Source organism: Heterodontus francisci, chromosome 18, assembly GCF_036365525.1.
Source record: "Heterodontus francisci isolate sHetFra1 chromosome 18, sHetFra1.hap1, whole genome shotgun sequence".
In the NCBI taxonomy this organism is placed as follows: Eukaryota; Metazoa; Chordata; class Chondrichthyes; order Heterodontiformes; family Heterodontidae; genus Heterodontus; species Heterodontus francisci.
In genome coordinates this window covers 85,662,307-85,685,559 of record NC_090388.1, presented here as the reverse complement: position 1 = coordinate 85,685,559, position 23,253 = coordinate 85,662,307, and the positions used below count along the sequence as shown (strand labels likewise).

The 23,253-nt window shown below is 44.1% G+C and overlaps 1 protein-coding gene across 1 annotated transcript in view; it reads right to left on the bottom strand.

The window, feature by feature from the left end:
• LOC137379900 (aldo-keto reductase family 1 member D1-like) overlaps window positions 1–23,253 on the bottom strand; it is a 75,600-nt gene that overhangs the window by 5,532 nt on the left and 46,815 nt on the right. The window contains exon 5 of the mRNA XM_068051303.1: window positions 2,942–3,064. Coding sequence (XP_067907404.1) covers window positions 2,942–3,064 — 123 coding nt within the window. The remainder of the gene's footprint in view (window positions 1–2,941; window positions 3,065–23,253) is intronic.

Here is a 23,253-nt window from a genome sequence, read left to right as displayed (position 1 = left end):
GTATTTCAGGGATAGTGACCATAACCCTGTAAGATTTAAGGTAGTTATGGACAAAGACGGGCCAGAAATAAAGGTACTGAATTGGGGGAAGGCCGATTTCAATTTGATAAAACAGGATCTGGCCAGAGTGGACTGGGAGCAACTACTTGTCGGAAAGTCTACATCAGACCAGTGGGAGCCATTCAAAGAGGAAATAGTGAGGGTTCACAGCCAACATGTACCCATTAAGGTGAAGGGTAGGACCATCAAGTCCAGGGAACCCTGGATGTTAAAGGATATAGAATATTAGATCAGGAAAAAAAAGGAGGCTTATGGCAGATAGGGAGCGTTGAAAACAGCAGAGGCATTAGAGGAGTATAGAAAGTGTGGGTGGGGGGGGGGCTACTTAAAAAGTAATTAGGAGAGCAAAGAGTGGACATGAAAAAACATTGGCAGGCAAGATAAAGGAAAATCCTAAGGCATTTTATCAGTATATTAAGGGCAAGAGGATAACCAGGGAAAGAGTAGGACCCATTGAGGACCAAAGTGACAATCTGTGTTTGGAGCTGGAGGACAGAGGTGAGATTTTTAATGATTACTTTTCATCTGTTTTCACTGTGGAGAACGACGATGTAGGTGTAGATATCAGGGAGGGGTATTGCAATATACTTGAACAAATTAACATTGAAAGGGAGGAAGTATTAGATGTTTTAGCAGGCTTAAAAGTGGATAATTCCCCAGGCCCAGATGAGATGTATCCCAGGCTGTGATGTGAGGCAAGGAAGATGATAGCTGGGGCTCTAACACAAATTTTCAAATCCTCTCTGGCCACGGGAGAGATGCCAGTGGACTAGAGGACAGCGAATGTGGTACCATTATTCAAGAAGGGTTGCAGGGATAGACCAGGTAGTTACAGGCTGGTGAGTCTAACATCAGTGGTTGGGAAACTATTGGAAAAAATTCTGAGGGACAGGATTAATCTCCACTTTGAGAGGCAGGGAATAATCAGGGATAGTCAGCACAGCTTTGTCGGGGAGATCATGTCTAACTAACATGATTGAATTTTTCGAGGAGGTGACTAGATGTGTAGGTGAGGGTAAAGCAGTTGATGATGTCTGCATGGATTTCAGTCAGGCTTTTGATAAGGTTCCGCATGGAAGATTGGTTAAGAAGGTATCCCATGGGATCCAGGGCAATTTGCCAAATTGGATCCAAAATTGGCTTAGTAGCAGGAGACAGAGGGTGATGGGCGAAGGTTGTTTTTGCGATTGGAAGCCTGTGACCAGTGGTGTACCACAGGGATCAGTGTTGGGACCCTTGCTGTTTGTAGTGTACATTAATGATTTAGACGTGAATATAGGAGGTATGATCCGTAAGTTCACAGATGACATGAAAATTAGTGGTGTTGTAAATAGTGAGGAGGAAAGCCCTAGATTACTGGACGATATAGATGGGCTGGTAAGATGGGGTGGAGCTGTGGCAAATGGAATTTAATCCTGAGAAGTGTGAAGTGATGCATTTTGGGAGGACTAACAAGGCAAGGGAATATACACTGGATGGTAGGACCCTAGGAAGTACAGAAGGTTAGAGGGACCTTGGTGTACTTGTCCAAGATCACTGAAGGCAGCAGCACAGGTAAATAAGGTGGTTAGGAAAGCATATGGGATACTTGCCTTTATTAGCCAAGGCATAGAATAAGAGCAGGGAGAGTTTATTATGGAGCTGTATAAAATGCTAGTTAGGCCACAGCTGGAGTATTGTGTACAGTTCTGGTTGCCACACTATAGGAAGGATGTGATTGCACTGGACAGGGTGCAGAGGAGATTCACCAGGATGTTGCCTGGGCTGAAGCATTTCAGCTATGAAGAGAGACTGAAAAGGCGAGGGTTGTTTTCCTTAGAACAGAGAAGGATGAGGGGGGACATGACTGAGGTATACAAAATTACGATGGGCATTGATAGGTCAGATATGAAGAGACTTTTTCCCTTAGCGGAGGGGTCAATAACCAGGGGCCATAGATTTAAGGTAAGGGACAGGAGGTTTAGAGGGGATTTGAGGAAAAGATTTTTCACCCAGAGGTTGGTTGGAATCTGGAACGCACTGCCTGAAGGGATGGTAGATGAGCACTTGAAACACTGTAGCATACAAGGCTATGGGCCAAGTACTGGAAAATGGGACTAGAATAGTTAGGTGCTTGATGGCCAGCACAGACACGATAGGCCGAAGGGCCTGTTTCTGTGCTGTATGACTCTACCGAGGATGAGAAATTGCCCAGTTCAGAGGCTGAGGGAGGAAAGCAGGGATGATATCTCAGTGAGAAATTTGGCATGGTTCTTGAGTGGGCAGTAGAGAATGAGGATGTTAAATGAGAGATTAGTGGGATGGAACAAGGGGAGATACTCAAAGGAGGAAAAGGTACTAAGGGTTGGGGGGACAGATCAAGGTGTGATTTGGTGACAGGACCCACACCATGACCGTGACAGTCTGGGTGGGACAAGTGGTAGAAAATATAGCGAGGAATGAAGGTTTCAGTAAAGGTGAAGGTTTCACGATATCACAGTGGCGCAGTGGTTAGCACTGCAGCCTCACAGCTCCAGTGACCCGGGTTCGATTCCGGGTACTGCCTGTGTGGAGTTTGCAAGTTCTCCCTGTGTCTGCGTGGGTTTTCTCCGGGTGCTCCGGTTTCCTCCCACAAGCCAAAAGACTTGCAGGTTGATAGGTAAATTGGCCATTATAAATTGTCACTAGTATAGGTAGGTGGTAGGGAAATATAGGGACAGGTGGGGATGTTTGGTAAGAATAGGGGATTAGTGTAGGATTAGTATAAATGGGTGGTTGATGGTCGGCACAGACTCGGTGGGCCGAAGGGCCTGTTTCAGTGCTGTATCTCTAATCTAATCTAATCTGCTGAAATAGGTAGAATTAGAACACCATACCACTACATGTTGTAAATGGACAATACCTGGTTTACTGCTGGCTTGTACTTCAGGCCTGGTTTGTTGAGGATCTGCTCCAACTGTCTGCGATTGAAATTTGACACACCAATCGACTTCACCAAACCAGCATCTTTACACACTTCCAGGGCCTAGCAGGTAAAAATTGTGATACAAAAGCCAAATATTGTGGATGCTGGAAGTCTTAAATCAGACCTGAAACATTAACTCTGTTTCTTGCTCTCTCTCTCTGCACATACTGTCTGACCTGCTGAGAATTTCTAATATTTTCAGTTCTTAAATTCTTTTCACTTTCATTTTATCATTAAAATCACCTGCAAAATTACATCCTGAGTGTGAATTTTGTGAAGATGTTTTCATTGGGCTACATACCAAGACATTCATTAGAACTATAGAACCATAGAAATGTTACGGCACAGAAAGAAGCCATTCAGCCCATCATGTCTGCGCTAGCTGAAAATACTAGCCGCCGATTCCAATCCTACCTTCCAGCTCCTGGTCCGTAGCCTTGCAGGTTCCAACACTTCAGGCGCATGTCCGGGTACCTTTTAAATGAGTTGAGGGTTTCTGCCTCCACCACCGATCTGGGCAGTGAATTCCAGACACCCTCCACCCTCTGGGTGAAAAAGTTTTTCTCATGTCACCTCAAATCCTTCTACCAATCACCTTAAATCTCTGCCCCCTGGTAATTGATCCTTCCTGTCTACCCTCATAATTTTGTACACCTCAATTAAGTCACCCCTCAACCTCTTCTGTTCTAAGGAAAACAACGCCAGCCTATCCAATCTTTCCTCGTCGCTGCAACTTTCAAAACTTCTGTATTTAAAGGAACTACTGGGAATTCCTGACACTTTCCTCATCGAAGATTACAAGGGAAAAAAATTGCTACAGAAGGAGACTGTCTCAGCTTTCATCGCCATGGTGATTACCCTCCATTTAAAGCACAGGCCCTGTTTAAAGGGACAGAGCTAGAAGCTCCACTGACATCATTGGCTGCTTCTGATACCCAGCTGCTGCTTTTGATTTTTTTGATGGGAGAAACTGGCAGGCAAGGATTTTCCTCCCGGGGAGGGTGTTTGTGTCGCACTGGGAACCTCCACCTGTACCCAGCTAATTTCCTGGCATCAGACTGGTTAAAATATCATGCTGGACTCACTGTGTCATTGGCACTTTCTCCTGAGAGCTCATCACTGGCGGCGGGGGAGGAGGGGGGGGGGGGGTTGCTGTGAGCAGAGGATGGGTGTGGGGAAATATCTGCTGCTGATCTGCCTTTACCAGCTGCAGAAACATGTTATTAAATGGATATTAATTCTCCGGTGATGCACAGTGCTCTCGAATTGATGACACTGGGCAAGAAAGGACTTTTGTTTTATTATCTACCCCTCCTCCTTCACAGCATTGGACAGAAGGAGTGAGGGGAATCCAGTGGCTAAGATTTCCATTAATACCTGATAAAATGTATAAGCTCATTCAATATGAGAAAATGTCATCAATCTGGGCACTTCCACACCCAGGGTCAGACTCCCACACCCACACCCGGGATCAGACTCCCACACCCATACCCGGGATCAGACTCCCACACCCAGGGTCAGACTCCCACACCCGGGGTCAGACTCCCACACCCGGGGTCAGACTCCCACACCCATACCCGGGGTCAGACTCCCCCACCAACACCCAGGGTCAGACTCCCACACCCGGGGTCAGACTCCCACACCCACACCCAGGGTCAAACTCCCACACCCAGGGTCAGACTCCCACACACACACCCGGGGTCAGACTCCCAGACCCGGGGTCAGGCTCCCAGACCCGGGGCCAGGCTCCCAGACCCGGGGCCAGGCTCCCGCACCCGGGGTCAGACTCCCGCACCCGGGTTCACACTCCAGTACCTTAGGGTGTTTCATTGTAGTACTTACCTCCAAAACATCAAAACTAGCATCTGGCCTAGTCAGGATGCACAAAACGTTCAACTGGCTTTGCAATTGTTGTTTCTTTGTCAGATATATCATCATCTTTCTGTGACGACCGAGCACGATTGACCGGATGGGAGTAACACTCTCCAAATAGGATTGTTGATTTTAAATTATTCCCAACCTACCCTGCTTAATATCTAAACCAATATATTTAAAAGCCCCACAAGCCTGACTCCTAATCTTAAATTCGATTCTAATCTTACTAATAACTAATTTCGCAAATTCCACAGAACCATCGCATAAGAAATTATCAACATGCATCAAGAAGACACCTGAAAGTTTTACTTCATGATACCAATATAACATTGCCAGATCTGCTTTTAGTTGAACACAACCTATTTTCAGCAAAATTGGTCTCACTGAAAAATACCACACCCTGGAAGCATCATTCGGGCCATTGACTTATTTGTTTAATTTCCATAGTTTACCTTCTCCATCGTTGTATCTTTGGGTGGTTTCAGAAACACTTGTAACTGAAAATTATCACCCTGCAGATATGTAGCTGTTATGTCAATTATTCTACACTCCAATGAATATTTGGCCAAAAGAGCTAAAAAGATTTTCCAGATTACTTTTCCAGCTGTGGGAGAGTTCACTCTAACATCTGTATCACCAAGTCATTCTTCAAGACTCCTAGTAATTAGCCTCACTTTAGCCTTATAAGTGCCATCTGCAAAGTGTTACGATCAGGGTTGAATAGTTATCTTCCTCCTCCTTGTTTGACCTCAACAGGTTTACTTATTTTTTGGCAAGGATCTGCTTGCCAATTCAGAAAGTGTTCAACTGTTTACGTTCTATGATCATAAAAAGAACCAGACAGGTTTCCTTGCGTTTACCAAAGAAAGAGGTTAGATTTATTGTACTTAAATTGATCTAGGTAAACTAAAAAATATGCTGTGACTTTCACACACTCACTCAAAGTTCACACACACACACACACACAGGTTACAGAGTGAGTGGGGGAGAGTAGACGAGTTGAATTAGAGTCCAGAGAAATAAAAGGGGTATACAGTCTGTGGGGGTTGGTGACTTGGCTGGCTTCATGCTGAATTCGGTGGTTGTGCGACTTCCCTTTGGTGGTCCTGAGGCTTCTGATTAGGAGATGGAGACAGCTGATTTGGCTGTCCTCCTGGAGACAGTAGTGTCACTGGTGTGGGAACAGAATTTTCGAGAACAGAACTATTGGGGACATTTAAAGTGAACTAATCAATTAAGTATAGCCGACTGACAAAATAACCTCGGAGCTGCAGAGACAGCTTATCAGAAATGACTTCATAGCTTCAGGGCTACACAGATAGCTTATCAGCAGAAGTAGACTAACAAGTAAAAATTCACAGGACAACTGTAAGCTGCTTCATAATAGCTTATTGTATAACAGTCAGCCTAACGGTTCACAAGCAGATAAAGGGGATGAGAAACTGGAGTAAGAAGTTAAAAACAAATTGACAAGGCAGTACCCCAATCAGGCCCCGACACCAAGAAACTGCAGAAGTTTGTAGACCAATTGGGAACAAAGAGTAGGTGTTACTGATTTGTATGAATAACTATAATAAGGCTTGATTTGGCACGAAGAGTTCAGTTCAGGGAGGGGGGTTAGTTCGGGGGTTAGTTTAGTGTGTGCGTTGCTTTTAGTTTTGGGTAGTTCAGTGTTAGTTCCGTGCATGTGTTGCTTTTAGTTTTAGTTCAGTTCATTGTTAAGTTTTCTGAAGATGTTACAATTAAGTACTGCAATAAAGTTTCTTAAAGCTGCAGTCAGACTACGTCTCTCTTTGTGCAACTAATGGGATCCAACACTAGTTTCCTTCAAATTGTCTCTGTCTACAATAGGGGCAACCCTGGGTGGTCACGGTCAGCAAACAGAGTTCGAAGCTTGCAAGGTGGGTTGGAGAGAGAGAAAGGAAGGAGGGACCCCACTCAGGTCCTCTCTCATCAGCATCTAGCTGGTTGTCTCAAAATTCAGAGAAAACAGAAGCATAAGCACACGGAGGGCGAGCCTGTCACATGAGTGTCACCAGTGATTCAAGCATGGTCATTATTAGTGCATTCCCTCTTGCGACTTAATTAGTCCATGTCTCGGAATCCCGTTCTCACAGCCAGGGTCCTATTGTTCAAGTGATTAGGTTTAGTGGCTCATCTCTACCAGTTGAATACATCAGGTGATGGCCTTGACATCTTGCTATTGGGAACAGGATCACTCAGATTCCCCAGGTCATTGTCCCTGATGAGTCTGTGAAGACATGCAGTCTGCATCTCAGTGTATCGGAATGTGGAAGGTCCAGTGATGCAAATTGTATTGGAATGTGGAAGGTTCAGCGATGCAAATTGGAATAACCATTTTTAGCTGCAAGCATTGAGTCACCTTTAATCTCTTTTAAAAAAAATTCAATTCCAGTTTCCAGCCAGTGGATTAAAAATCATTTGACCTAAAGCACGCTTTTGTGACAAAGGACTTTGCCAGTACAAATCCACCTATGTAACAAGGTGGATGCCCCTTATCTGGTACCTCAGAATAAACTCCAAATCTCTCCAACTATCTGGCTCTCTTTGTTTTGCCTCTCTTATAAGTTTATCCTCACATTTATTGGCAGTCACCAAAACTTCACGGGCCTAAGGACTTCTGCTTTTAGTTCTGTTACAAGACTATTCTATAGCCTTAATTTCATCATCTAATTTACTTGAACTTTTATGTCTGTCAGGACTACGACTGTGAGATCTCCCTCTGCACTATCGAACCTTCTTTCTCTGGCACATGCTCGTTTTCTGACATGTCATTTCCAGACCCATTATCAGCACTTGCATTGCACTTTCTTACTCTCCACTCTGTCACCCCATCCTACTAATTCATGGACCTTACATCCTGACCATCATCCTGAACGTTCAACCAATATTAAACTTGCCAGGAGCATTTCCTTCACATCCCACAATTGTCTGGTATTGCACAGTTAAAGGAGTCCATGACTCACACATTCATCACAGGACTAAAACTCCTTATGACAAGTATAATTTATTTGGATTCATCTTTATCTTCACACTTTTCCTCAGAATTCTCTTTGTCATGCATCATCTTGAAAACCTTGCATCGTTGGGCACTTCACCATATAATAATTTTAGTTTAGTTTAGTTATACAGCACTGAAACAGGCCCTTCGGCCCACTGAGTCTGTGCCGACCATCAACCACCCATTTATACTAATCCTACACTAATTCCATATTCCGACCACATCTCCACCTGTCCCTATATTTCCCTACCACCTACCTATACTAGGGGCAATTTATAATGGCCAATTAACCTATCAACCTGCAAGTCTTTGGCATGTGGGAGGAAACCGGAGCACCCGGAGGAAACCCACGCAGACACAGGGAGAACTTGCAAACTCCACACAGGCAGTACCCAGAATCGAACCCGGGTCACTGGAGCTGTGAGGCTGCGGTGCTAACCACTGCGCCAATACTTCAAATCACACATAAAGCACTTATCACTGTTCCTTGGGCATTCCTGGGATTCATTCACCTATTATTTTTGTTCCAATTTTGTCTCCTACTGTAATAACCAGATCTGCTAAAGGTACTTTCATCCCCTTTCTGTCTGTCTTTATTCCTTCCATTGTATTGACCCTTGTGTCCTACATCTGGATTATTTGAAAATTTGGCAATCATTGAGTCCTCTATTCTTTGTGTCACTGTAGAATATCTGACTTTTCCATGAAGGCTGATGGAAATGGTTGTTTCTGCAGGAATTTTTTCAAGGCAGCAGACATCTGATCCCGTTTGAACCAGGAGCCTGTCCATATGAGACACCTTAGCACAATCCAATAATTTAAACACTGACTACTCACCCAGAGATCCCCAAATTGAATTTTGCCAATCTTTTACACAATTTTTTAAAGTTCATGATATATTCCTCCATGACATGAACATCTGTTTTCCAAAATCTATCAAATTCTGACCCTGCCTTAAGGCATTTACCAGATTATATTTCTTGTAGATTTCATCCAAGAACTCATATAGAAGGTCCAAACCTCCATCACTATCCAAATGACAGGCACCCATCTCACAAAATACTTTACTGCTGATTTTACTTCTGGTAGGAATCAATGATGCCAAGGCCATGCCTTGTTTCCTCTTTGATAGGGACATAATCAGTGTCCATATATCCACTTCATTCTTCCATGGGTCATATGGTTCAGACTCCGAAAACGTCGGAGGGTAATCATACCTTAACAGTTCACCCTTGTTTTCTGCCATTTTTCTACAATGGCAACTAGGATTTTATTTTCAGTCTGAAAAATATTTTTCTGAGTTTCCAACCTTCACCTTTGGGTAACCATTCTCTGTTGCCATGTTCTATTCCAGAAAACCAAGTGGTGAAAGATAGAACTGGAGCCTAATTTTACACACTTTTATAAACTTTTATTTACAGAGATACATATTGCAACATATACCTCCTAACCCAACAACTACAGTTTCAGTCTGTTCCTCTTATTAGGAGCATAAGTGAATCCCCAGTTAATGCTCAACACCTGCATTCAATTAAATACAATTGATACACAATTAACAAGGGGTGAGGAATGGACAGATCTGATCAATCTATTTCATGTGGGGCAAAGAATGGACATAGGAATCTAGAAACAGGAGGAGGCTATTTAGCCTCTAGAACAGTTCCACCATTCAATGAGATCATGGCTGATATGTGACCTAACTCCTTTGTCCATATCCCTTAACACCATTGGTTAATAAAAATCTATCAATCTCAGGTCTAAAATTAACAACTGACCAAACATCAATTGCCATTTGCAGAAGAGAGTTCCAAACATCTACCACCCTTTGCAGTCAGAGTGTTTCCTAACTTCATTCTGGTAAGTCTTTGCTGCACTCTCTCCAAGACTAACATGTCCTTCCTAAGGTGTGGTGTCCAGAACTGCTCACAGTGCTCCAGGTGTGGGATAACTAGCATTTTGTAATGTTATGCTTCCATCTCCATTGCTTACAATTTTGACTATCTTTGTGTCATCTTCAAACTCTGATATGTAGCTCTCTACCCCATCATCTTAAGTGTTAATAAATGCGCAGAATAGTTGACATCTCAACACAGATCCTTGCAGGATACTTCTAGTCACATCCTGCCAATTAGAGTACATATCTGTAGCAACTAAGGGATTAACAACTGCAATGTTTAATCAAAGAACAAAGAACAGTACAGCACAGGAACAGGCCATTCGGCCCTCCAAGCCTGCGCCGATCTTGATGCCTGCCTAAACTAAAACCTTCTGCACTTCCGGGGACCGTATCCCTCTATTCCCATCCAATTCATGTATTTGTCAAGATGCCTCTTAAACGTCGCTATTGTACCTGCTTCCACCACCTCCCCCGGCAACAAGTTCCAGGCACTCCCCATCCTCTGTGTAAAGAACTTGCCTCGCACATCCCCTCTAAACTTTGCCCCTCTCACCTTAAACCTATGTCCCCTAGTAACTGACTCTTCCACCCTGGGAAAAAGCTTCTGACTATTCACTCTGTCCATGCCACTTATAACTTTGTAAACCTCTATCATGTCGCCCCTCCACCTCCGTCGTTCCAGTGAAAACAATCCGAGTTTATCCAACCTCTCCTCATAGCTAATGCCCTCCAGACCAGGCAACATCCTGGTAAACCTCTTCTGTACCCTCCCCAAAGCCTCCACGTCCCTCTGGTAGTGTGGCAACCAGAATTGTACGCAATATTCCAAGTGTGGCCTAACTAAGGTTCTGTACAGCTGCAGCATGACTTGCCAATTTTTGTACTCTATGCCCCGACCGATGAAGGCAAGCATGCCGTATGCCTTCTTGACTACCCTATCCACCCGCGTTGCCACTTTCAGTGACCTGTGGACCTGTACGCCCAGATCACTCAGCCTGTCAATACTCCTAAGGGTTCTGTCATTTACTGTATACTTCCCACCTGCGTTAGATCTTCCAAAATGCATTACCTCACATTTGTCCGGATTAAACTCCATTTGCCATTTCTCCGCCAGAGACACCAACTGATCTATATCCTGCTGTATCCTCTGACAATCCTCATCATTATCCGCAACTCCACCAACCTTTGTGTCGTCCGCAAACTTACTAATCAGACCAGCTACATTTTCCTCCAAATCATTTATATATACTACAAAGAGCAAAGGTCCCACCACTGATCCCTGCGGAACACCACTAGTCACAGCCCTCCATTCAGAAAAGCACCCTTCCACTGCTACCCTCTGTCTTCTATGTCAGAGCCAGTTCTGTATCCATCTTGCCAACTCACCTCTGATCCCGTGTGACTTCACCTTTTGTACCAGTCTGCCATGAGGGACCTTGTCAAAGGCTTTACTGAAGTCCATATAGATAACATCCACTGCCCTTCCTTCATCAATCATCTTTGTCACTTCCTTAAAAAACTCAATCAAATTAGTGAGACACGACCTCCCCCTCACAAAACCATGCTGCCTCTCACTAATAAGTTTGCTTGTTTCCAAATGGGAGTAAATCCTGTCCCGAAGAATCCTCTCTAATAATTTCCCTACCACTGATGTAAGGCTCACCGGCCTATAATTTCCTGGATTATCCTTGCTACCCTTCTTAAACAAAGGAACAATATTGGCTATTCTCCAGTCCTCTGGGACCTCACCTGTAGCCAATGAGAATGCAAAGATTTCTGTCAAGGCCCCAGCAATTTCCTCCCTTGCCTCTCTCAGTATTCTGGGGTAGATCCCATCAGGCCCTGGGGACTTATCTACCTTAATGCTTTGCAAGACACCCAACACCTCCTCCTTTTTGATAATGAAATGACTGAGACTATCTACACTCCCTTCCCTAGGCTCATCATCCACCAAGTCTTTGGTGAATACTGATGCAAAGTACTCATTTAGTACGTCGCCCATTTCCGCTGGCTCCACACATAGATTCCCTTCTTTGTCCTTGAGCGGGCCAACCCTTTCCCTAGTTACCCTCTTGCTCTTTATCTATGTATAAAAAGCCTTGGGATTATCATTAATCCTGTTTGCCAATGACTTTTCATGACCCCTTTTAGCCCTCCTGACTCCTTGCTTAAGTTCCTTCCGACTGTCTTTATATTCCTCAAGGGATTCGTCTGTTCCTAGCCTTCCAGCCCTTACGAATGCTTCCTTTTTCTTTTTGACGAGGCTCACAATATCCCACATTATCCAAGGTTCCCGAAACTTGCCAAACTTATCCTTCTTCCTCACAGGAACATGCTGGTCCTGGATTCTAATCAACTGACATTTGAAAGATTCCCACATGCCTGATGTTGATTTACCCTCAAACAGCCGCCCCCAATCTAAATTCTTCAGTTCCTGCCTAATATTGTTATAATTAGCCTTTCCCCAATTTAGCACCTTCATTCCAGGACTACTCTTATCCTTATCCACAAGTACCTTAAAACTTATGGAATTATGGTCACCGTTCCCGAAATGCTCCCCGACTGAAACTTCGACCACCTGGCCGGGCTCATTCCCCAATACCAGGTCCAGTACAGCCCCATCCCTAGTTGGACTATCTACGTATTGTTTCAAGAAGCCCTCCTGGATGCTCCTTACAAATTCTGCCCCATCCAAGCCCCTAGCACTAAGTGAGTCCCAGTCAATATATGGGGAAGTTAAAATCACCCACCACTACAACCCTGTTACCTTTACATCTTTCCAAAATCTGTCTACATATCTGCTCCTCTACCTCCCGCTGGCTGTTGGGAGGCCTGTAGAAAACCCCCAACATCGTGTCTGCCCCCTTCCTATTCCTGAGCTCCACCCATATTGCCTCGCTGCATGACCCCTCCGAGGTGTCCTCCCGCAGTACATCTGTGATATTCACCTTAACAAGTAATGCAACTCCCCCACCCCTTTTACATCCCCATCTATCCCGCCTGAAGCTTCTAAATCCTGGAACATTTAGCTGCCAATCCTGTCCTTCCCTCAACCAAGTCTCTGTAATCGCAACAACATCATAGTTCCAAGTACTAATCCAAGCTCTAAGTTCATCTGCCTTACCTGTTATACTTCTTGCATTAAAACAAATTCACTTCAGACCACCAGTCCTGCTCAGCAACATCTCCCTGCCTGCTCTTCCTCTTAGTCTTACTGGCCTTATTTACTAGTTCCCCCTCATTTATTTCACTTGCTGTCCTACTGCTCTGGTTCCCACCCCCCTGCCTTTCCTTCCTTTTGGGCCTCCTTATCTCGAGAGACAATGGATACGCGCCTGGAGGTGGTCAGTGGTTTGTGAAGCAGCGCCTGGAGTGGCTATAAAGGCCAATTCTGGAGTGACAGGCTCTTCCACAGGTGCTGCAGAGAAATTTGTTTGTCGGGGCTGTTGCACAGTTGGCTCTCCCCTTGCGCCTCTGTCTTTTTTCCTGCCAACTACTAAGTCTCTTCGACTCGCCACAATTTAGCCCTGTCTTTATGGCTGCCCGCCAGCTCTGACGAATGCTGGCAACTGACTCCCACGACTTGTGATCAATGTCACACGATTTCATGTCGCGTTTGCAGACGTCTTTATAGCGGAGACATGGACGGTTCCCACCCCCCTGCCACACTAGTTTAAACCCTCCCAAGTGACGCTAGCAAACCTCACAGCCAGGATATTTGTGCCCCTCCAGTTTAGATGCAACCCGTCCTTCTTGTGCAGGTCCCACTTGTCCCTGAAGAGATCCCAATGGTCCAGATATCTGAAACCCTCCCTCCTACACCAGCTGTTCATCCACGTGTTTAGCTGCACTATCTTCCTATTTCTAGCCTCACTGGCACGTGGCACAGGGAGTAATCCCGAGATTACAAACCTAGAGATCCTGTCTTTTAACTTTCTACCTAACTCCCTAAACTCCCCCTGCAGGACCTCGTCACTCTTCCTGCCTATGTCATTGGTACCGATGTGTACCACAATGTCTGGCTGTTCACCCTCCCCCTTCAGAATGCCCCCTGTCCGTTCAGAGACATCCTTGACCCTGGCACCAGGGAGGCAACATACCATCCTGGAGACTCTTTCACATCCACAGAAGCGCCTATCTGTGCCCCTGACTATCGAGTCCCCTATAACTATTGCTCTTCTGCGCTTTGTCCCTCCCTGCTGAACAACAGTGCCAGCCATGGTGCCACTGTTCTGGCTGCTGCTGTTTTCCCCTGATAGGCCATCCCCCCCAACAGTATCCAAAACGGTATACTTGTTAGAGAGGGGGATAGCCACAGGGGAGTCCTGCACTGACTGCCTGCCCCTTCTAGCGGTCACCCATCTATCTGCCTGCACCTTGGGTGTAACCACTTCTCTAAAATTCCTGTCTATGGCACTTTCCGCCACCTGCATGCTCCTAAGTGCATCCAGTTGCCGCTCCAACTGATCCATGCGGTCTGTGAGGAGCTGCAACTGGGTACACTTCCTGCAGATGCAGTCGTCCGGAACGCTGGAAGCATCACGGACCTCCCACATCTCACAGGTGAAGCACTTCACCCCTCTAACTGACATTTCTATCACTAATTAATAAATTAATTTAAGATAAATAAATACTTATTAAATCCTTACTAAATTGTTATAACTATATGGTCTCTCGTGGTAGATTCCTACTATAAATATTAAATGCTAACTAAACAGTAACCTCCTCCCTCTGGTTTAGTTACTCTACTTATGAATTAGTTAATTAGGGTTTTAATCAATTTTTATCAATGCTTTATTTTCAAATTCAGTAAAAAAAATTCCCTACCAGCCAATCAGGTCACAGCTTTCCTGTGAAGTCATTTTCAGTTTTTTTTTATCAGAGGTAAGTTTTTTATACTTACCGGTCTGGAACTCTGCCCTTTGAGTCTTCTCCCAGTCAGCGGTGCTCTCTGGAAGCTCTGGGCTCCCCTCACTGAGGACAGGGTAGGAAATGAAAGGAGCTCCTCGCTCCCTCCTTACCGAACTTCCTCACTTACCAAACTTCCACTGCAGCACACCAGTACAAACAAAGTCAGCACTCCAGTACAAACAAAGTCAGCACTCCAGTACAAACAAAGTCAGCACTGTAAGATAGCTCACTTTTACACTGACTCACTCTCGCCCCCTGAAAACTGGTTTAAACCAATTCTCTAATTAACAAGGTGCAGCTGCAAGCAGAGCCTGAGTGAACCTTGTTTAAAGCTGGTCTAAAACTCATCTTCCCCAACCCTAACAGCAACTGTTAAGTTGATCTGCTAAATAAAAGACTGTTGTTACTATACTGCTTCAATGAAACTGCAGGTTATGGCCTGCTGCAGTTTACATAAGGTGTTATATTTTTAAAAGTAGAATGCTTTAGGGAATGATGTGGTTATGCTAGGAATTAGTTATTGTCATGCAGGCCCCCACCTGCCAAGAATGAGGCATATAGATTTCTCCACATGGGCATTAAATTTTAAAATTGTTGCTGGGAATAAAAGAAGGCCTATTACAAGGGGTTGCTAAGTCTCTGGCTGGAAAGGCATTTTTTTCATACTAGCAGACAGTGTTGGAATAAAGGAACCAGTCCCTGCCCCATTACACAGAAGAGACCTGGTCAAACCTGTCAGTCACGTGGCCACCTGCTGGCTAATAAGGGGAGTTTTAAATTGGAGAAACAGAATTTGAAGACAGAAAGCTCTTTGCTCCTGCACTGAGAACGTCTCTCTCCTGTCTGCTCTCATCTCTCTCACCAGCTTCGGAAAACATTGAAGGCATATGAGCACCAAGAGAGAAAAGTCTCCAACAGTGAACAAGGCTCAAGAAGAATACTAGGCCCCAACGAAAAGCAAGATCTATCTGCAAGCAAGGACTCACTGAGCTCGAAGCACAGGAACAAAAACCCCTCTTCAGAGATTGCCTCAAACCTCTCTACTTTATTTTTCTTCTGCTCTTTTCTGTCTCTATTTGCATGTGTGTATCGCGTATGCATGATAGCATGGGGCACAGTGTGTATCTGTAGGTGTTAACCAAATTAGAGTTTAAGTTTTAATAAATTTCACTTTTCTTCTTTAAATCTAAGAAAGCCTGTTTGTGCTCATTTCTTTGCCTTATAATTGGAAAGCGGTGAGCAAAGATTCACCAACGCCAAGTGCTGGAAAATGGGATCAGAATAGTTAGGTGCTTGATGGCTGGCACAGATACAATGGGCCGAAGGGCCTGTTTCTGTGCTGTATAACTCTATCTCTGATTGATTCCCTTGTGTGCGTGTGTTCAATATGTCACTGGAATTGTAGACTAATTAATCCTCTGTGGTCCGGTTTCGCATGCTGCTTTATTATTTTATTTATTTAGAGATACAGCACTGAAACAGGCCCTTCGGCCCACTGAGCCTGTGCCGACCAACAACCCCCCATTTATACTCATATTCACTACCACCTACCTACACTAGGGGCAATTTACAATGGCCAATTTACCTATCAACCTGCAAGTCTTTGGCTGTGGGAGGAAACCGGAGCACCCGGCAGAAACCCACGCGGTCACGGGGAGAACTTGCAAACTCCGCACAGGCAGTACCCAGAATCGAACCCACGTCCCTGAAACGGTGAGGCTGCGGTGCTAACCACTGCGCCACTGTGCAACAACTAAGGTTGTTGATTGTTTAATGTGTGTGCTGTATACATTTGTATCAAAGTTGGTTTAAGCGGGAAGAATAAGTTATGTTGAAATGAATGGAAAATGTGAGGTTGTAGTGTTCTGTCTCTTTAAGAATCTCCCTGTGACTCGAGACATTGCATAACAGGCTGCAAAAACTTTGCTGGGTGATTTTCTTTTTGGGCTAAAAATGGTGAAGGTTTCCTTTTGTTGTTTGTGGAACGAACTCGATAGTTTTCAATTACGGGCACTTGTCAAGGTACCTGAAGAAAGAAGACAAGTGATGTAATTTATTTTCCTCTATTTTCCCTTTTAATAAGCACTTTCTATTCTGTTCTGTGTTGAGTTGATAAAGTAGTTTTAAGTTATTAAAGTCGAAAAGCTCCAAAGTGGCTGCAGTGTGTGTGAGAGGAAGCTTCCTAATTTTTGAATGAAAGACCTTTTTTCAGTTTGGGTGTTGTGTGTGATTCTTTTGTTTGAATTTTTTTGTGTCATCTCTACCCTTCTGTGTACTGAATTGAAATATTTTAACCCCTTTGTGGTCTGGGGTGGAAGTTGTTGTTAAGTTGTCTGTTTAATATGTGTCTGCATTTGTAATACTTAATTTTTATCCCTGGAACTCACAATCTGGTGATAGTAGATTTGACACTTTGAGTTAAACATGAGAATTGTAAGCACCGTTTAAAGGGATGTGGAATTAATAAAGTAAACCATTTAAATTGTGAAAACTGGCATTTCATTGGTGGCCATAGTGATATTCCAGTCAGTAAAACAAATGGGAATTTTAATCCAGATGCAAATTCACACATGTAAGAGTGGGGTAGTTTTTAGGATTTGGTAGTGTAAATTGGAATTGGCGCAGTCTTGCACATGCACAAATGCAGGGTCTTCAACTGGAACATCAGTGTCTGCGATGTTCAGGCAGCTGCCAGGATTAAAGATGGCGCTGCTCAATTTATCACAGGAAATGCTTACGGCGAGATTGTTCCAGCAAACTAACCTTGCATTAAGTTGGATGGAAGCCCAGTAATATGCTACTATGTACCTACAGCATACTAACTGTAATCCTCAGATCCCATTTAATATTCCAGTAAACCTATTAAATACAAAAGGAATTTTATGATTGAATTTCCATTGGAAGATAATGTGATCGAAAATCAGGCAGAGTATAAAATGTGCTGCCAGTTGGTTATCGTGATTTGTTTATATGACTGACATGGACTGATTTCAGCTGAACGCAGCTATTAGCTCCCACCCCACTGACCGCTCTCCTCCCTCGGCAACTCGCTTTCTCCCCCTCATCACCACCAGCTGCTTCCCCCCCTCAGCCGCTCGCTCCAGACCTCGCTGCGCTCCCCCACTTCCCTGGCCAATTGTTCTCCACTCCATCACCCCGTTCTCTGGCCGCTCATTCCCCGCTGCCCCCTCCAGCCGCTAGCTCCAGGCCGCGCCGCTTCCCACCTCTTGCCCACTCGCTCCCACGTTTCATCAGTCTCCACACGCCGCCTGAAGAAGCAAGGCGGACCGTGAGAGGTGACGTAGGAGAGTCAAGAATGTGTGACATGATATTGGGACACTGCTATAAATGTGCAAATGTGATATGTCACATGTGAGGTAACTAACATGCAGAATGTATGGTGAAATGCTCTGAAGAACGGGTCTCAGACATGTTCACCTACTCAACAACAGAACAACAGGGAATGGTTAATGTGGCCAGTAGAGTGAAACATTTTTAAATTATCAAGGCACATATTCCATAGAGAAACTGACTTTAAAACAATTAGAATAGAATTAAACACACTGGTAATGGGCAGAAGAAGTAAGATTAAAGTTCAGAGAGACAGTTGAAGGACTAGGAATTATCCACAATATGGATACAGTAAAGGAGCAATCGCAAATCTTTTAAGTCCACGTCTGATTGGTTACTTGAAACAAAAGTGCTTACAACAGGTGTCAATAACTGAGAATTAACAGCGCTTAGGCAAAGAATAAAGAATTGGTCTTGGGAATCTGGAATAACAGCAACAGTTGTTAAGGAACAGATTATAATGAGGAATCACATTGTTAGATATGAAAAGCCACCAAATTATATCTCCCGAGTCAATGGAACCACCTGGGTTGTTCCAGACGTCACTAGGTGTCTCCAGCCAGAAGATGCCTTTGTTTGTCCCTATGATATAGTAGAAAACACTGCTCCAACGTGTGGACTTAAAGACCCTTTCAAATGTACATTGTAAATAGTGAGCAGCAAGGAGTTCCCCGTTCACTTTGCCTACCAAGGTGAGGGAAGGTATTGTGTTGTTATTACCCAGACAGACTACACACATGGCAGTTAAGTGTGTCAATTGGATAAGGAAATGTTTTTCTTTAGGCCTTCTTTAACTGCACAGATAGGAAACAAGGTTCTATTCAGTATAAGGAATCATAAACAAATAAATATCATGGTTGAAGATCACCTCAAGGAGAAGTTACACCAGGGTTGTCCAACATTTTTGCGTGGGGGGCCTCATTACAATTTTTGTCTTACATAGGGGGCCTGTGAGACAAGTTCGGAAAGATAAAGGCATTAAAAATTTAACTTACTATGAATCAAAACAACAACAAATGTGCATTTTTGTTAAGAAGTTTGAAATGAGAGGATTAATTTATTGACTTACTTTCTCATCACTATGTTGGACACTGGTTTAGTGAGATACCTGGCATTTTTTTGCTTGCACAAGTAGTCAATGTGTTCCTGCACACTTCTTGTAGCGATGCGGAATATTCCAGATAGATGTCCATCTGTCAGGAATGATCTTGATCACTCTTTCTCCCTTTCGCTCTCTATTTCTCTCTCTGACTCTCTCTCTCTGATTCTCTTTTTCCCTATGTTCTCCCCAATCTGTGTTGTGCCCCCTCTCTGTGTTGCTCCCCCCACAAGCTCCTCCTTTCTCTCTCTGTGCCCCCCATCTCTGTCACTTTCTGTCCAGTCAGTTTTTAAAAAAATCACACTGAGCTTCACAGCTGATAGGTGCTGAGTGGAACAGCGGTTTCTGAACTTTGGACAGATTTGGGGTTGTCCGGGAGCCTTTTAAAAAATGTCAGAAAATCCCAAATCAGTCCAAAGTTGTGAAACCACTGTTCCCGTTCTCATAGAACCATAGAAGAATCATAGAAAAATTACAGCACAGAAGGAGGCCATTCAGCTCACCGTGTCTGTGCTGGCTGACAAAACTAACAGCCCAATCTAATTCCACCTTCCTGGTCCATAGCCCTGCAGGTTACAGCACTTCAGGTGCATGTCCAGGTACCTTTGAAAAGAATTGAGGGTTTCTGCCTCCACCACCATTCCTGGCAGTGAATTCCAGACACCCACCACCCTCTGGGTGAAAAAGTTTTTCCTCATGACCCCTCTAATCCTTCTACCAATCACCTTAATTCTGTGGCCCCTGGTAACTGACCTCTCTGCGAGTGGGAACAAGTCCTTCCTGTATACTCTATCTAGATCCCTCATAATTTTGTACACCTAAATTAAGTCACCCCTCAGCCTCCTCTGTTCTAAGGAAAACAACCCTAGCTGATCCAATCTTTCCTCACAGCTGCAACTTTCAAGCCCTGGCAACATTCTTATAAATCTCCTCTGTACTGTCTCCAGAGTAATTATGTCTTTCCTGTAATGTGACAACCAGTACTGAATGCAATACTCCAACTGTGGTCTAACCAGTGTTTTATACAGTTCCAGCATTACATCCTTGCTTTTGTATTCTATACCTCGGCCAATAAAGGAAAGCATTCCATATGCCTTCTTCACCACTCTATCTACCTGTCCTGCCACCTTCAGGGACCTGTGGACATGCACTCCAAGATTTCTCACTTGTTCTACCCCTCTCAATATCCTCCCATTTACTATGTATTCCCTCACTTTATTTGACCTCCCAAATGCATTACCTCACATTCTCTGGATTGAATTCCATTTGCCACTTTTCCGCCCACTCAACCAAACCATTGATATCTTTCTGGAGCCTGTGGCTATCCTCTTAATTATCAACTACACGACCAATGTTTGTGTCATCAGAAAATTTCCCAATCAGACCTCCCACATTTAAGTCCAAATCATTAATATATACCACAAACAGCAAGGGATCCAACACTGAACCCTGTGGAATACCACTGGAAATAGTTTTCCATTCACAAAAACAGCCGTCGACTACTATCCTTTGCTTCCTGTCACTGAGCCAATTTTGGATCCAACCTGCCACATTCCCCTGTATCCCGTGGGCTTTCATTTCTCTGACCAGTCTGCCATGTGGGACCTTGTCAAATGCCTTACTAAAATCCATGTAGACCACATCCACTGCACTACCCTCATCAAACCTCCTTGTTACTTCCTTAAAGAATTCAATTAATTTAGTAAGACATGATTTTCCCTGAACAAATCCATACTGACTATCTCTGATCAGTCCGTGCCTTTCTAAGTGGCAGTTTATCCTGTCCCTAAGAATTGATTCTAATAATTTACCCAGCATTGAGGTCAGACTGACTGGCAATAATTATTTAGCCAATCCCTCATACTCTTTTTAAATGATGGTATAACGTTCGCAGATCTCCAATCCTCTGGCACCTCACCCGTATCTAGTGAGGATTTGAAGATGATCCTCAGCGCATCCGCTATTTCCTCCCTGGCTTCCTTTAACAACCTGGGATACAATCCATCCAGCCCGGGCGATTTATCCACTTTCAAGGATATCAGACCCTCTAGTAGGGCGGCACAGTGGCGCAGTGGTTAGCACCGCAGCCTCACAGCTCCAGCGGCCCGGGTTCAATTCTGGGTACTGCCTGTGTGGAGTTTGCAAGTTCTCCCTGTGTCTGCTCCGGTTTCCTCCCACATGCCAAAGACTTGCAGGTTGATAGGTAAATTGGCCATTAGCAATTGCCCCTAGTATAGGTAGGTGGTAGGGAAATATAGGGACAGGTGGGGATGTGGTAGGAATATGGAATTAGTGTAGGATTAGTATAAATGGGAGGTTGATGGTCGGCACAGACCCGGTGGGCCGAAGGGCCTGTTTCAGTGCTGTATCTCTAAACATAAACTGAACTAAACTAAGAACTTCCTCTCTCAGTATGCTAACCATATCTAATATTTCACACTCCTCCTCTTTTACTACAATGTCTGCATCATCCCTCTCCTTTGTGAAGACAGAGACAATAAACTCATTGAGAACCCTGCCCACATCATCTGCATCCATGTATAACTTCCCTTGTACATCTCTGATAGGCCCTACCATTTCCTTAGTTATCCTCTTGCTCTTAATGTACTAATAAAACATCTTTGGATTTTCCTTGATTTTACCTGCCAATAGTTTTTCATGAACTCTCTTTGCTTTTCTAATTTCCTTTTTTATTTCACCCCTGCACTTTGTATACTCCTCTAGGCTTTCTAAAGTATTACGTTTTTTGTGATCGTCATAAGCTTTTTTTTCTGTTTCAGCATACCCTGTAAGCCTTTATATAACCAGGGGGCTCTTGACTTGACCATACCACCCTTTATCTTTGTGGGGACATGCCTACACTGTGCCTGTAGAATCTAGCTTTTGAATGCCTCCCACTGGTTTGCCACTGATTTTCCATCCAGTATCTGTATCCAGTCCACTTTTGCCTGGTCACCTCTCAGTTTCATAAAATTTGCCTTCCCCTAATTTAGAACTTTAACTCCTGTCTTATCTTTGTCCTTTTCCATGCTTATGCTAAAACTAACTTTATTATGATCACTATCTCCAAAATGGTCACCCATTGCTACTTCATCCACTTACTCAGCTTCATTACCGAAGACTAAATCTAGAATTGCACCCCCTCTCGTTGGGCTTGTTACGTGCTGGCTAAGAACGTTCTCTTGAATGCAGTTCAAGAATTTTGGGCCTCTGTGCCCTTCACACTGTTTGTATCCCAGTTGATATCAGGGTAGTTGAAATGCCCAACTATTATTGCCCTATAGTTTTTATACTCAGATATTTGCCTACATATTTGTTCCTCTATCTCCCTCTCACTATTTGGGGGTCTATAGTACACTCTTTGTAATGTGACTGCCCCTTTTTTATTTCTGAGCTCCACCCATATGGCCTCATTTGATGATTCATTTAGCATATTATCTCTCCTCACAGCTGTTATTGATTCCTTAACCAATAATGCTACACCCACTCCCCTTTTATCTCCCTCTATCCCGCCTGAAAACTCTATATCCAGGGATATTGAGCTGCCATTCGTGCCCCACTTTAAGCCAAGTTTCCGTTATAGCAACAATATCGTGTTGCCATGTGTCTATCTGTGGCCTCAGCTCATTGGCTTTATTTACTATACTCCTTGTATTTAAATAAACACTTTTAACACTGCCAAATTCCTGTACTGCACACTTTTTAACCTTTGCTTCTTCTGTCTTTCTGAATCACTCGCTAATTTTCTGCTGTCCGTTCCCCGGCCTGAAATTGTCCTATCTGGAACTGTCCTCAGGTTCCCATCCCCCTGACAAACTAGTTTAAACCCATCTCCAACAGCATCAGCAAACCTTCCTGCAAGGATATTTGTCCCAGTCCTGTTCATGCAGCATCAATCAGCTGTGAAACTGACTAGCGATATTTGTTAAAAAGCCAGTCTGGAAGAAGATGACAATGGAAAATTTCTCATCGCTGAAATACACCTGCCAGCTGGATGAAAACCTTTGGCAGGCTGGATCCTGGCTCGCGGGCTGTATGTTGGACAACCCTGAGATACATCAATACACTAGTCGATTTGGTTAGACCTTCCCTCT